Here is a 14304-nt window from a genome sequence, read left to right on the forward strand (position 1 = left end):
GGCTGATAAAACAGGAAACTTGGGCTTTTTTTACCCTTCTTCTTCTTCTGCTTTTTTTGTACTGTGCTAGTTTAATTAGAGATGCAGATTTTTTTTCCCATGCTTATATGATGTTGCAAGCACAGAAACTGCTGTCAGTGTCAGAGCATGGTTTAAACTCGACTACAGCTTCACAGCTGTTGTTCTTTAGCCTCCTATTGAGACAAGCAGGGAGACAAATTACCCTGTGGGTATCCTTAAGGTAGCGTCTTCCTATTGTTATTATAATTATTAATGTGACACTACTGACGCCGTCTTTTTACCCTGTTCAGCTCGATGTGTTGCTTATGCTTGATTCAATTTTCGTGCCTCTTATAAATGAATTAATATGAAATCAACAGCATAAAACAAGAGCTGCCTGTTACTCGTACTCGCAGAAGCTGTTAGCTGTCTTTAGATGTCTTTTCTTGGTGGGTAAAAATAAGCTACACTTAATTAGGAATGCATAACGGTTTTATAATTAGCTTAAAGTAATAAATAATGTGTTTGGAAAAGCTTAGAAGAAGCGAGATAAAGAGTCAGGAAAGCATGAAAATTTAGATTTGTGCTTCAAGGATCCTGAAGGTAATGCACCACACATATGGCTTTTAGATTGCACAGAGGTGTGACGGACATCTATCCCGTGCAACATAAAGAAGACATGCAAATTCATTTCTGTGGGTGTTTTTGTCATTTAAAGAATCTGAGACTGAGGTTTTATCTGCTTGAAGCCTCCAAGCCTGCGAGCTGTGGTGCAGCAGTGACAAAGAGCTTATCCTTTGTTGTGCAGGTGTCAGAGAGAGACGTCAGCCAATCAGCAGACAGTCCAGCGACTGACGCGGCTGTCAGCACCTCTCACAATGGGCCTCTCACCAGCGGTACAAGTAAGCCGATAGAGTTCCTATCAGCTCGTCATGTCCTGCCATTGTTGTCTGCGTAGTTAATATTTAGACCAGATGATGATAATACAACATTCATGCAGTGTGTTTTTTCCTGACACGTGATGGCTGTTATGAAGCGTGTTTGCTGGTCAGCCTTGATTCGTTTTATAGTCAATGTTAAATGCAGTCGTAAAAAGACGCCCTGACTCTTTTCTTCTTTCCTCCTCCAGTTCTCACGGACACACAGGACACCAGTCCCCAGTTGTCAGAGGAGATGCTCTCCAGCCAATCAGAGCTCAGGTCCTCCAAGTGCCCTCAGGACCGTGAGCTTCCCAGCATCCCTCCCAACAACGCCCTTATCGGGAACGGACCCCCACCCTCAGGAGACAGCACGTATGAGGTCAGTGTTTAAAAGTCACCTTTAAACAGCAGAATGATGGTTTTTTTTCTTTACTCATAGTAAGTTCGGACATGCTCAGTGGAGGAGATTAAAGCTTGTAATGCTGTAATGCTGGTTGACTGAGTAATTGACTGATTGATTGATTACGCCTAGGGATCTTTTCACAAGTGGCTGGTGAATTGAGTGATTTTAGAGCCATGAAGCAGGAACATCAAGAAGTTATTTTGTTTTTTTTGAATGCACGTAAGTCCAGTGTGTGTTTCTGATGTTAAGGTGGTGAAGGAGATGGCCGTGGCCTCACGTGACGTCAGTGCCGATGAATCCCTGTACGAGACGGTCAAGGAGCTCAAAGAACCTGCTGCAGAGGCTGGCCTCCCCAACGGTACCATCCAGCCGAGTCCAGACGAACCTCCGCCTCATCCTCCCGCTCTTCTTAACGGCCACGTCAGCCCAAGCACACCTGAGCGGGGGCCCATCTTCGCCGGGGCGGAGTACGCCTCTGTCAACCTGAATAAGAAGAGCCGTCACAGCGCAGACATGGAGGCCAAAAGGCGCTCTGGTAATGCTGCCGTTCCTCAACAAAAGCCTCAGGAGGAGCCAGAGGAGGATTTACCGCCACCGGTACCGGAGAAGGTTCTGGATGAAAATGACAACCAGCCAGCGCTGATGATGAATGGGCTCGCAGAGGCTGGGCTGCACAATGGAGAGGTAAAGCTTGTTTGTGTGCGTGTCTGTAGGACTTCTGTAGAGATTTTTTTTGAGTGACTATAGGGTACTGTGTGTGTGTGTGTGTGTGTGTGTGTGTACTTGTTTAAACATCTTTGTGAGGACCAAAAATAGACATGCCACTATAGTTGTGAGGACCAAATGCTGTGTCTCACAAATTTGAAGACATTTTTGAGGTTAGAGAAAGCATTATGTCAGTTTGATGACTTCACTAAGGCATGCTCCAGATTTCACGATGCCATCAAACACCTGTTTCAATGTAAAAACGAACGCAAACCGAGTCTACAGTCACACTGGCGGAAACACTGGTTAGAGACCACAGCGCCACCAAAATTGCTGTGAACATGTGCAATCGGCTCATGATCTTTATGCCTTTGAAGTAGAATAACACTGAAACGGGGTCGAGGTCTGAAACTACTACTACTACAGTGAGTCGGCGTCCTCAAACTGTCTTTGGTGCATCAAGACAGCAATGAAATGGGAGAAACAGCAATAAGACAGAGTCAGTCTGCGGTCAGTTTTCGAGTGAGTGAGGTCAAGTTGGCAATTACATTAATTTGTTTGCAGTAATACAGCAATTAACTGTGATACATTGCAAATCTTTTGCCGTCTGTTGCAAATCTGTTGCCGTCTGCATCGTGCTGAGCCGAAGCCGGGATGGACTTGATGCGCAGCATCTGCACATCAGGTGTGGCTCTCTCAGCCAACAAACAGACACAGCTGGTTTATTGCATTAATGTTCAGTGTTGTAGTAAGTGTGTGTGTGGGGGGGGGGGGGTTAAGCATATTTCCGATAAATGAGAGGTCTTTCTGATCTTGTGTAGTTAAGCCTCATAAATATTCTATAAACGTCGCAGTGACAGCAGTAATGAATACTGTAACAGATTTCAAAGTATTTATGGGACTTAAATGCATCTTACATTTGTGGATCTGTGAAGCTGGCAGTGTTGAATTTGTCTTAAAACCCTACGTGGGCATGCGACATGCTTTTAAGGTTCTGCAAGTGAGCGAAAGACATGATATGTGTAGTTTTAGACATTTGTACGCACAAAAAGGTTTTTGAAAGGTAAAATTATTAGATTCATGAGGAGAACTTAATAAATTGTGCATAAATGATCAGTATTTATTCAGGTTTGGATGTACGCACGTGTATAATAGTTGCATCGTATTCGTGCATGGATTGAAGCATGCTCGTGTGAGTTACGCACAAATCACCGAACACAGTTGTAAATCTTAGTTTATACTTGTGAATGACATCATACACATTTTCAACACTTTTGAGGCAAATTTCTCTCCATATACTTACATACATACAGATGTGAAAAGGTAACGTTAACGTGTTAATATGTCATTTTTGCAACTGGACCATATTTTGGTTTTATTTCTACTAAAATAAAAAAAAACAAAAAAACATGAAATGAAAACAAACATTTTTTATGAAATCTGGATAAATTCCATTTTCCAATCCATTAACCATAACTAAGGGAACGCTACTGCAGTTAGCTGGAAAGATGATTCCAACCAGCAACCAAAGATGGGGCTCGTGGGTGTGCTTATTAGCTTGTTTGTGAGAAAGCCCCACGTGAATTGTAAGTAAAGTCTCATTTATGCTGTGCTGCGTGTAGGAGCGTTCAAATGATTGAATATTTGTACTGTATAACCGCAGTTGCTTATTACAGGCAGCGTCTGATTAAAGAGCGAGCAGTTTTATTAGAGTCAACTTTCATTCAATGTGTCATCGTGAGCGAGAGGAAGTGTGGCAGGAAAGAAGAAAAGTAACCTGTGACGACGGGGAAAATGAGCATTAGTCAGATGATGAAAATATATGATAGGGAAAGTCATTTTTCAATTTCCCTTGGCATAAAATACTCAGATCAGTAAAAACTATGAATCCATTCTCGATCATCTTGACAAAACACCGCTTTAAAATTTTTTTTATACTGATAATATTTCATTCGTATTCGCTATAATGCATTCACAGTCGAGAGCACGAGGGTGTTTAAAGGCCAGGGAGGGCAGGTGACATGGAGGTGAGGAATGAAGCAGCTATTGTTGTTAAGATTATGTAGAATGAAACAAAAACGATAACAAGAAAAATACAGCAATGTGGTTCTAGACATTACAGTAAAAAAAACGTTTGTCGTTCAGAGTGCTTAACAAACTTATTAGATCACCATTCATTGAAAAAAACAAAAATTTTACAAATCAGTCAAAAAATTGTTTAAATGTGGTTTTTTTGTAGACATAAAACTATTTTTTCTATTCAGGGATGTAAGTAGATAAATTTAGCATATTAATACAAAAAAATAGTTTTTTGTAAAACAGTACATTTGACAATTCATGGATAACATTAATTATATTTACGCATTAAAAACATAATGTTAAATATGCTAAAATAATACTGAAATTTACGTTTTTTGTAAAGTGGTAAATTTTAAAATTCTCGGCTAAAAACAATTATATTTTCATCAGAAGAAAATCAAATCAAATCCATTTTGATTAAATAAAAAAAAATTGGTAATTGCCAATAATGTTAATTTACAGCAACATGAACCTTATATTGGGTGGTGGTCTAATAAATTTATTAAGCACTGGATGTTATAAGATGTTCTAAATATTTTACAATGGATGGGATTCCCATTCATTCATTAAGTTAACACCCAAATAAATCTTTGATACGATGATGTCACCCTAAAAATATAACATTGCATTTTACTTTCTTTTGTTTGATTCAGTCGTGCGGTCGAGAAAGACGTGTTCGCCGCTTCTCAGCTTCCACTGCGTGGGGTGCCCAGCGTGTGTTATGCGTCTCGTGCATGTAGATTTAATCAGCTAGAATCTGCATAATGAACATTGTTAATTTGATGGAACAGAGAAATGAAAAGCTTTTAATGGAGCTGTGCAGGGAAAAAAGGGAGAAACTAAATTAATTTTTACATTTTTAACAACAAGAATAATAAGTAGAGTTGTAATTTTCAGTTACGCCATGACCCTGGAGCTCTTAAACTGCAAACTGCTCTTAAACTTTTGTTAAATTAGCAGATATCACATGAATGGGTAAGAGCAGTGCAAGTGGGTAGCATCATGGCACTTGATGCACCACCCAAAAAATGTTGCACTGCTACTGAACGGGATGCCGAGGTTTTTTCTCGAAGCAACAGCAAAGCTTCTCTTGACCAAATGGGCTTTAATTGTGGCATTATTCCACGAGGAAAAATGGCGGAAAAAGTTGAGTCAGTTTGGTCTTTATATAAGATTTCCATTTGACAAACCCACACGCATAAAAAGGCAGAAACTTATCATCCTAGGGTAATGATAGGGATCCACTCTTTCATTCTCCCCATCTTAATAACGCAATTTATACCAATATATAGCTGATGTCGGTCATCTTCTCAACATCATGCCTGGCTTGAGATAAAGACCACGGAGAAGAAAGAAGAAGAGAGATGTGTCTCTCCGCTACAATTACTATCCGCTAAGCTGACATCTCGTGCTGCTTTATGGAGACTGGCAGACCGAAGAAAGAAATTTGATGGTGACAAGGGGAAAAAAACACAAAAAAACACGGTGTGGGAGTGAAGGGAGGAGAGAAAAAAATGAAAATGGGAGCCGAAGTGAGAAGAGCAGGAGAGAGTAATAGATGAAATGGAGATAGTGACAGAGAGATGATGGGAGACTTGAAAAAACTCGCAAAGGACTGGCAGGCATGAAGGGTGAGGGGGAAAGAGAGGAGTGAGAGACAAGGAGAAAAAAAATGAAAGAAAGAAAGCCAGGAGCATACAAATGAAGTCATCGACAAGGAGGCGACGAGAAAAAAAGGATGATGGAGAAGAAAACTGCTACAGAGGGTGAGATGTGGAGATGTGTAGAAGAAGAGATGGAGGAAGAGTAAAAGAAAAGGTAAAAAGAGAAGCACAGCAGTTCATTATCATGGACTGAACAAGGCAGGGCAGAGCTGCTGCTGCTGCTGCTGCTGCTTACAGCATGCTGAGATCCATCAGAGAAACACACACCAACACACTCTCAGCTCAAAGAATTGCATCAGACAAAGAATCACATTATCAGTCTGCCACAGAGATCCTCTCTTAACTTAAAGTACTTTTAAATTATACTTCTAATGTTACAGCACTTTTTACATACATTTGTTTACAGAGTGTTGCGGCAGTGTGCTGTCACCAGGGGGCAGTGTAAAAAGATATACGAGTTTGTGTTGTTGGTCCATTGCATTTTAGCACAGGTATTCTGCTTCCTCTTAAGGTAAGTTAGCGTCAGGTCAATAATTTGCTTTACTTTCTAATTAAATACATGGATGCTCTGTTATGCTTTGTGTTTCTATTTAGTGAATATTTGCATGTTAGCCAACTAGATTAAAGTGGTTACAGCAGAAAACAACAGTAGCTGTTTAACATAAACACTGGAGCTCCAGTGTTGTTGGCACTGTTACCTCCTGGTTGGCTCAAAACTTTGGTCAACAATACTAGAAAACTGCTCTCTCGAAAAGCCAGTGGGAGTAATGTCATTTGTAAATGCTGTCGCAATAAGTTGACGGGACAGACAAGCATTCACACCTACGACCAGCTTACAGTCACCAATTAAACTAACCCCACACATGTCTTTAAACTTGGTTGTAAAAATGTGATGAGGGGCACATCTGACTGTGACTTGTGATTTATAACTTATTAGCCAATGAGCATGCAATATGATCCCGCAGATAATCCTCTGTTTGAAATACAAACCAAGACCAAAACTTTCAAAATAGACTAAATTTTTTATTTAATATCATCAAAAATGAGTGGATGAAAGGAAATTCGAAAGGAAAGCGGATTAGCCTTTTATAGGAGTAAAAGTCTTTCTGCGACCACAGCTGTCGCCATCTGGTGGCCATCAGATAGAATGCAGGTTTGAGGCGCCTCCACATTGGCTTTGCTTTTCCAACTCGGAAGATAAATCCATTTATTTATGTTTTTACTGTCCTTGCTTTAAATATGCTCTTTATGATAATCTGTCTGGTTGCTTGTTTGTCTAACTGCTGCTTTCCTCTTTGTAATGTTGTAAGTTGTTGCAACAAATACAAATAACAGCACTAAGCAACAAGAAGACCCATGTTGTTATAAACCGGAACTATTCTGTACTATTCTGAACTTTAGGTTTTGGTCCCTCTTTTCTGCGTTGATGTATCTTTTTACTTTATTCACACGTCTTTGTTCCTTTGTCTCTGGTGTTTTTGTAGCCAGTTAGTTCATCACTGCTGCTCATTTGGACAGCAGGCAAATGGCCTCGTCTAACCCCCATATCTGTGATAAAATCTTAATCTTTCAAATTCCAAATATATCTTCACACAGCTCTGGAAACCATACACCCACCCACACACACACACTTGCACAATTTTAAAATATACAGAATTTAACATCCGCCCACATATATATTAGTTTCCCCCAACCCCTCAAGTTAAATACAAACACACACACACACCAAACACACATGCAGGTTTTATGATGTGTGTGTGTGTTTACATATATTCTGCTACGCATAGACACCCTGGGGCGTATTTAAGGTTAAGCATGAATGTTCTTGGCTCCCTGTGGTTTACACCCATGTATGACCAGGAGTCGTCTGTGATTTGTCTTGTCTGACCAAGTGTGTGTGAGTGTGTGCGCGCCTAGTGAGCACCAGCTGGCCACCATCTCTACGACAGTAAGTCTGGCTTCATGATGGATGATATGGGCTATAGAAACTCTCTCTCCGTCTCTGTCTCTTACGCACACACACAGGCAATCTCAGAGGTGCCTGAATGTAAATGTCTGAAAGGAATCCCCCCAGGTAGCAGCTCAGTAAATGCTGCTCTCTCTCTCTCTCACACACACACACACACAGTGGCACTCTTTCCTTATATGCAGTAAATTTCCATACATACACACACCTGCTTTTTATTGTGATATTTGCTGCAGCTACACTGAAACACACGTCCGCAGCCTTTGTGACCTTTTCTTCACGGCTTCTGTGATTGTGTGCACTGAACAGTGATTGAACTGCCATAAACAGCACTAACACTTGTTTGCAGTCATTTGCTTGTGTGTCGCCTGCGGGCTTTTCATGCAAGGTGCAGGAAATGAATTTGACCCAGCCTCTGGGCTGCCGGGGTATACATTGGGGGCCACGGTCCAGGTGAACTGCGATATGTGGCGTGTCAGCACTGCTGAGCTGTTGCTAAAGAGAATCACTATTGATGGATTTTGTGTTATGGGAGAGAATTTAAATTAGTCTTAATGTAGTTTACAAGTTTGCGTCTCTACACCATCGCAGTTGGTGGTGTACATCAAACAGTCAAGATGTGATTGAAGTGCAGACTTTCAGCTTTAATTGAAGGGGTCTCACAAAGTTATTGCATTAACTTTTTAGGAATTCTAGCCATTTTTGTACATAGTACCCCATTTTCAGAGGCTCAACTGAAGCGTTTTCAGTGTTGCGTGAAGGTTCTTCTCTTAGTGTTAGCATAGCTGTTCAATGGAACTGTCAGAATGAGGTCTAATTACTTTGGTGTAGCATAAATGGCCGTGGGGGTTCTGTTTATCAGTAGAGATAAAGCTGTAAACTTTGAAAATGCAGTTAAACGTCCAGAATTTATTCCCTCCTTTACATCCAGTAGGCTGAATTGGAATCTTTGGCAGGCTGATCCTAACGCCGTTGTGTTTGACACCCCTGCTCTACGAGGTATAGAAACAAAGAGATTTTACAACAGGTGCAAACCACTGGTTACACTCAAGAACAGGAAGTCCAGATTAGACTTTGCCCGCACTAAAAAATTCTTATGACCAAATAGAGATGAACATACAGGAAAGAAACAGATCACATCATCTCTCAAACATGCTGCAGACAATGTTATGGTATGAGCATGTATGGCTGCCTGTGAAACTGGGACACTGGTGTTTATTGATGATGTGAATGCTGATAGAAGCAGCAGGATGAATTGTGAAGTGTACAAGGCTACAAGGCTCCCTTATCAGTTTCAGACAAATGCTGCTAAACAGCAAAAATGGATAATGATTCAAAGCAAAGTGCAAAACCAACCCAAGAGTTTCTCAAAGAAATGTGATACTCTTGAAGTCAGTCACCTGATTTCCTGCCCACTAAAGCAGCTTCTAAGTTACTGAAGGCAGAAAGAGCCACAAACAAGTTGCAACTACAGGTGGCTGCAGAAATAAAAAGGCCTGCATTTAATGCATTTCTTTTGTTGAACCCCTTAAATTAAAGCTGATACTTTAAATTATATCTCAACTGTTCACAGAGGCAAAACATTTATGGACCTAACTGTATGTACTTGACCAACTATGTGCAACTCCTGAACTGGTCGATGCTCATATAATATATATCTGTCTCAACATGCGCGTCACTGTGACGGACACACTGACACCTGAGTCGCCCATCCTCTGAGACAGCTATAATCAGCTTACAGTCAAACCTGTTGCCCCGTATATCACTGTGTCACCTACATGCACATAAACAATCTCCCATAATCCTCTCTTATGAGCACAGACATAAGCATACCACCGTCTTACTGCAGCACAGCAAAATATTAATCTGTCAGACGTAATGTCTTGATGTGTATTGACGCAAAACAAGTACCCGTCCTGTTGCGGTTCTTTGTTTAATAAAAGAAATGTTTCACGCGGACACAATCAAGTTTTTATGACTCAAATTTTAACACCCATCTGCAGTTTAGATGCTTGATGCGCGACCGACTAAATGAAAAATTCCACTTTAATTTGCAATAATACTTGAGGCGAGCTTCACATTAGATTAACAAACTTGGAGGTGCGGTGTCTGGGTCATGTCACCTACGTCCTTGTTTCATGCAAACGCTCCTCTGGGGGCATTCTGCCTAATTGGTTGGCTAATTAAAGTGAAATGCAAAAGGCGTCAGCTGCATCACGAGTGTATGTTGGATCTATAAAAGTAATCATGTCTCCAAACATGCATTAACCATAAAGTCATCATATTGATTTAAGTGCTTGGAGAAAACGCTGGAGAAACATGTGTCTGCATGAAGATACTCGGCTGTACTGCTGCGGTGGACAGTTTGATGGATGGGCTCCGAGCACAGGTTTTCATTCAGTACCTAACGTTGGAGCTCGCGTGAGGCATCGAGTGCTGTGCCTCAGCAGGGAACACATTTCCCCTTTTTCTTTTTTAAACGTATTACCGTTAACCTTGGAATGTCCAAGGACTACATCTGAATTTTAAAAAAACCTAACAATATTTTCCCTTTTCCTTATTTTCCACAAGACATAAACTCTTTAGTCAGTGCTGGCGGGGTTATTGAGATTCTTGTTAGGCTCCTGAGGTGTTTTGTGCTGCTGTCAGATGTGCTTTTTTGATTAATGGCCCTCTCATTGATCATAAGACGGAGTGGACAGAGACTGCACAAAAGCATCACATTCTCTGTCGCTGCCTACCGACTTTCACTCCATTATTTATTTATTTTTTTTTAATGAACGAGTGCCTGTTGCGAGCTGTAGCTTCGCGTGCTCGACTGTATAAAGCAAAAATGCAGAGCGTGTTTTCCTCCCACTGCTGGGAACACTTTAGAATTTCACTATCGATCAGCTACCAGGCGTTCTTTCATATTCACGGTGCTTTTCTGCTGGGTACTGTTTCTGAGAACTTGTCGATAGTTTGCCAGCATGTTTAATAATAAAGCTCGATATGAAGTCCACTATGTCTTCATTTGATTCATTCGAAGGCGTTTGGATCAGCTCTGTTTGCTGTGTTGGGTTTGCCTTGCTTTCGTATATATTAAAAGAGTTTTTTACAACCGGATTGCATCTAAATTCCTGAAAATGAAAATGTGTAACATACCTTCAGATGCTTTTAACGGCCGCTGTTGGGTGATTTAAGCAACCGTGGAAGCTCTTAAAACCTCAATCTTTTCTTTTTATACACCGACTCCCATATCTAAATGGTTTTTTTTTTTGTTCTTTTCTCCTCCAGTTACACTCCCCTCCGTCTCCTGCACCGAAGTTCGACAACCACGTTTTGTCAGACAATGAGGTAAGTGTGTGTTAAACTCCCTTATTCCCAAAACTGACGTCTCCAGTCCCGAGACAGCAGCTCCTCTGCTATGCAAATGCAAATGCTCCGAGCACCTGAGAAAAAAAAAAAAATAGAACACAGTGGAAACTGGTAAAATAGTCAGATAACATCACACCATGTGCTTGGGGGGGGGGGGGGGGGAACGTAGCAGGGGTCCTTGAGTATGAATGCGTCAGTGTTTTAACAATCTTATTATCTCCACTGTTGTGCTGTTTTTGATGCACAGCTTTTTTGGCGATATTAGATGAGTAATAACCCAACTAAAGAAGGAGAAGAGAAACAACACGATTGTGGTTAACGGTTTGTGTCATTTTTGTCTTTCTCTCTCTCTCTGTGTGCCTTTCAGTCAGCGGTGTACTCCACAGTCAACAAAACAAACTGTGACGACGCTGTTAACGAGGAGGACAAAGAGCACGACTACAGCAGCATAGCGGAGATTAAAGGTCTGGTCCCAGCCTCCTCCTCCGGTGACCTCTACGCCACAGTTCGAGATATCTACAGCCAACCCGATGAGCCCGGCCCTGCCGACAGCACAGACCCAGGCTACGAAACCATCCGCATCCCAAAGACTAATAGCTCAGAGGATGAGCACCGAGCCGAGGGGTCAGACGTGGGCAAGGCGGAGCCCGACTATGAAAGCGTCGGAGAGCTGGGTCTGGGCCCAGAAATGTCCCGCCTTTAAATCGTCCCCGCCCCGCTCCCCTCCTCATATTGCCTGGATGCATCTAACGGACTTCGCTGCAGTGCTTTAAGCTTGCTATCAAGGATGCTTTGGGCGCATGACTTGTGAACAGAAAACAGCTCGCCACAGCATCCACCCAGCCATGCACGAGCATCCTCCTTACAGCCTGGGTACGGTTTATCATATCCAAACTTGACTCCTTTAGTTCATCAATCATGGTGAATGTCATCGGTACTGGTGGGCCTTAACAACACTTGAGTGTGGAAGAAAAAATATTCAATAGTTAAACTACCAAATAAATATCCAATCGCAACACTCATGCAGCATTTTAATAGTTAGCTAACGACACTATCTAAAAAAAGAAAAAAAAAAATACCAGTAATTCAGTGCCATAAAGTGATGGTGAAATTCATGCACTTACACACGTGAAGGTTATATTATTTGTGTGCTCCCTCTGCAGCTGCTAGTCTTTCTAGTTTCTTCCGAGTGACTCAGTGTCATGTTTTATTGAGGTGTCAGGTGGTGTATTTTTAGGCTTTTTTCCTGTCAGGTCGGCAACACCTCCACTGTGCATTCTCCACTAGAAATTAGGTTTCTCCCACCCCCTCTCAGTTTTGCTGCCAAACGGTTAGCAGAGACAGAGGTTGCATTCGGTAGATTTTCACCTTTTAACACAGCTGATGAATTCCCTGCTGCGTACACGTGTCATTGCTCAGACCACACGGCGCATGTGTGTGGGCTTAGCATGTCGCAGGTTGACGCCAGTCATCTGTGCAGAGCCAAAAAAAACGGAAAACGAGGAGTGAGGGAAGAAGGGAAGTGTCGCAACACGTTTTTGAAGCTTTTGTTTTGTTCTTTTAGAAGAGCTACAGTCAATGTCAAAGGGTTTTTTTGTGAATTTCATATTTATTTGAAGACGATTATTGTTGTGTAATTGTGAAATGTTAAAGTATGTCTGTGAGAGAAAAAAGCGAATAGGCATTTATAAAAAAAAATTAAATTTCTAGCGTTTTTACTGAGATACTAAATGAAAGTGAGTTGCGAGGGTTGTGGCAGTTAGGTACGTGTTCCCCCAGAGCATTTAAAGAGTTCACTGTTTTTAAAAAACAACAACAAAAAAAATGAAAGAAAGAAAGAAAAGTGAATGTGTCAGTGTATATTGTCATTTTGCACACTTTGGTCAGACAAGTTCGGATGACATATTGTGATGAAATGACGCGACGAGCTTGTATTATTGTACTTTGTATGTGTCCTCGAGTCTATTCTTGGTACAGTCTTCTGTCGGCATTAAAGCACAAGTACAGATTATTGAAAGCAGTTAACATCGCTGCACACTATTCAACATCTAACGCTTCTTTTTTGTTCTTTTAAATACAGAAAACCATACCTGTCTATATGTAGCTTGAACTGACGACAGTGCCAACCGAGGCTTGTAGTTAGAGCAGTATTTTAATCAATCAACTGTTACTCGCTGGAAATTTAATGTGAGCTTTTACTTATTTGTACAATGTCCAGAGTCGTATAGTTTTAAAATAAGATTAAAAGCACTGATTGTATGACTTGTTTTAAGAAGAAAAAAACTTCAACCCTGTTTTCGTGTTGTTTTAACTCAAAGTTGATGGCGTTTCATATCTGAGAATATCCATCCCAAAAGCCAGACATATGGTACAGCTCCTTTTGGTACATGCATATTAAGAAACCTGTGGTACTTTTATTAAAAACAAAAAAGAAATTGCCTCGTTACTGTTTATTTTTAAATGAATACTGCCTCTGCTTTGTGCTGTAAATATCTTTTTTTGTCATCATTATTATTTTTATTATTGCTACAGTATGTAACCTCTTTGCAGACAAATCGGTGTCATCTGTTTCCACCCACATCAGAATATTACAGCGTTACAGTATCTCCAGCTTCGGGTTTGTGTTTCATTAGACATGCTGGAGCTCGCCCGTGGTTTCACACAAACGCAGCCGGCCTGCTCTGACTGCTATCGGATTAATAAATTATATACATTTGAAATGCTGTTGTATCTGCCAGTGTTGCTACTGTGAAAGACGATTTTAAATGCCACTCCCCCCCCCTTACACACACACACCCACCCCCCAGTATTTTATGAGAAAAACGTCTTTAATTATCAGTTTTGTTGTTTTCTTTTTTACTCGGAAGGAAGATCACTATCTGCCAAAGTGGGGGGTGTGTTAGTGCCAAATCTAATCAGGACAAAACTTAAACACACCGCTAATAAATGCTTACTTACACCAAAAAATGATTCTCTCAAGCTGTTGGTCAGATAAACACAAACACATATTTCCCTCCAGGGATTGGGGGGGAGTGGTAGCGGTTTGGAGAAGCACCCTCACCCCCACCCACTAATGAGATGATTTGCCCCCCTCCCTTCTCCTCCCCCTCCTCCCACTTAGGACCATCAGACAACTCTATGGTGACACCCGCCTTTGATCAAAGGGCAAAACCTGGTTTGGCGGTTATGGCCACATCTGTCACTCCACTC

General features: G+C 41.3%; 1 protein-coding gene across 3 annotated transcripts in view; it reads left to right on the forward strand.

Annotated features, from left to right (window-relative positions):
• pag1 (phosphoprotein membrane anchor with glycosphingolipid microdomains 1) overlaps window positions 1-14090 on the forward strand; it is a 60642-nt gene extending 46552 nt beyond the window's left edge. For all 3 annotated transcript variants that reach the window (XM_005478486.4, XM_019350912.2, XM_013270689.3), the window contains 5 exons: window positions 809-902; window positions 1130-1299; window positions 1573-2007; window positions 11014-11073; window positions 11462-14090. In XM_005478486.4, coding sequence (XP_005478543.1) covers window positions 809-902; window positions 1130-1299; window positions 1573-2007; window positions 11014-11073; window positions 11462-11797 — 1095 coding nt within the window. In that variant the 3' untranslated portion in view covers window positions 11798-14090. The remainder of the gene's footprint in view (window positions 1-808; window positions 903-1129; window positions 1300-1572; window positions 2008-11013; window positions 11074-11461) is intronic.
• Window positions 14091-14304: the final 214 nt, after the last annotated feature.

The sequence above is a fragment of the Oreochromis niloticus genome, linkage group LG22, assembly GCF_001858045.2.
Source record: "Oreochromis niloticus isolate F11D_XX linkage group LG22, O_niloticus_UMD_NMBU, whole genome shotgun sequence".
NCBI lineage: Eukaryota > Metazoa > Chordata > Actinopteri > Cichliformes > Cichlidae > Oreochromis > Oreochromis niloticus.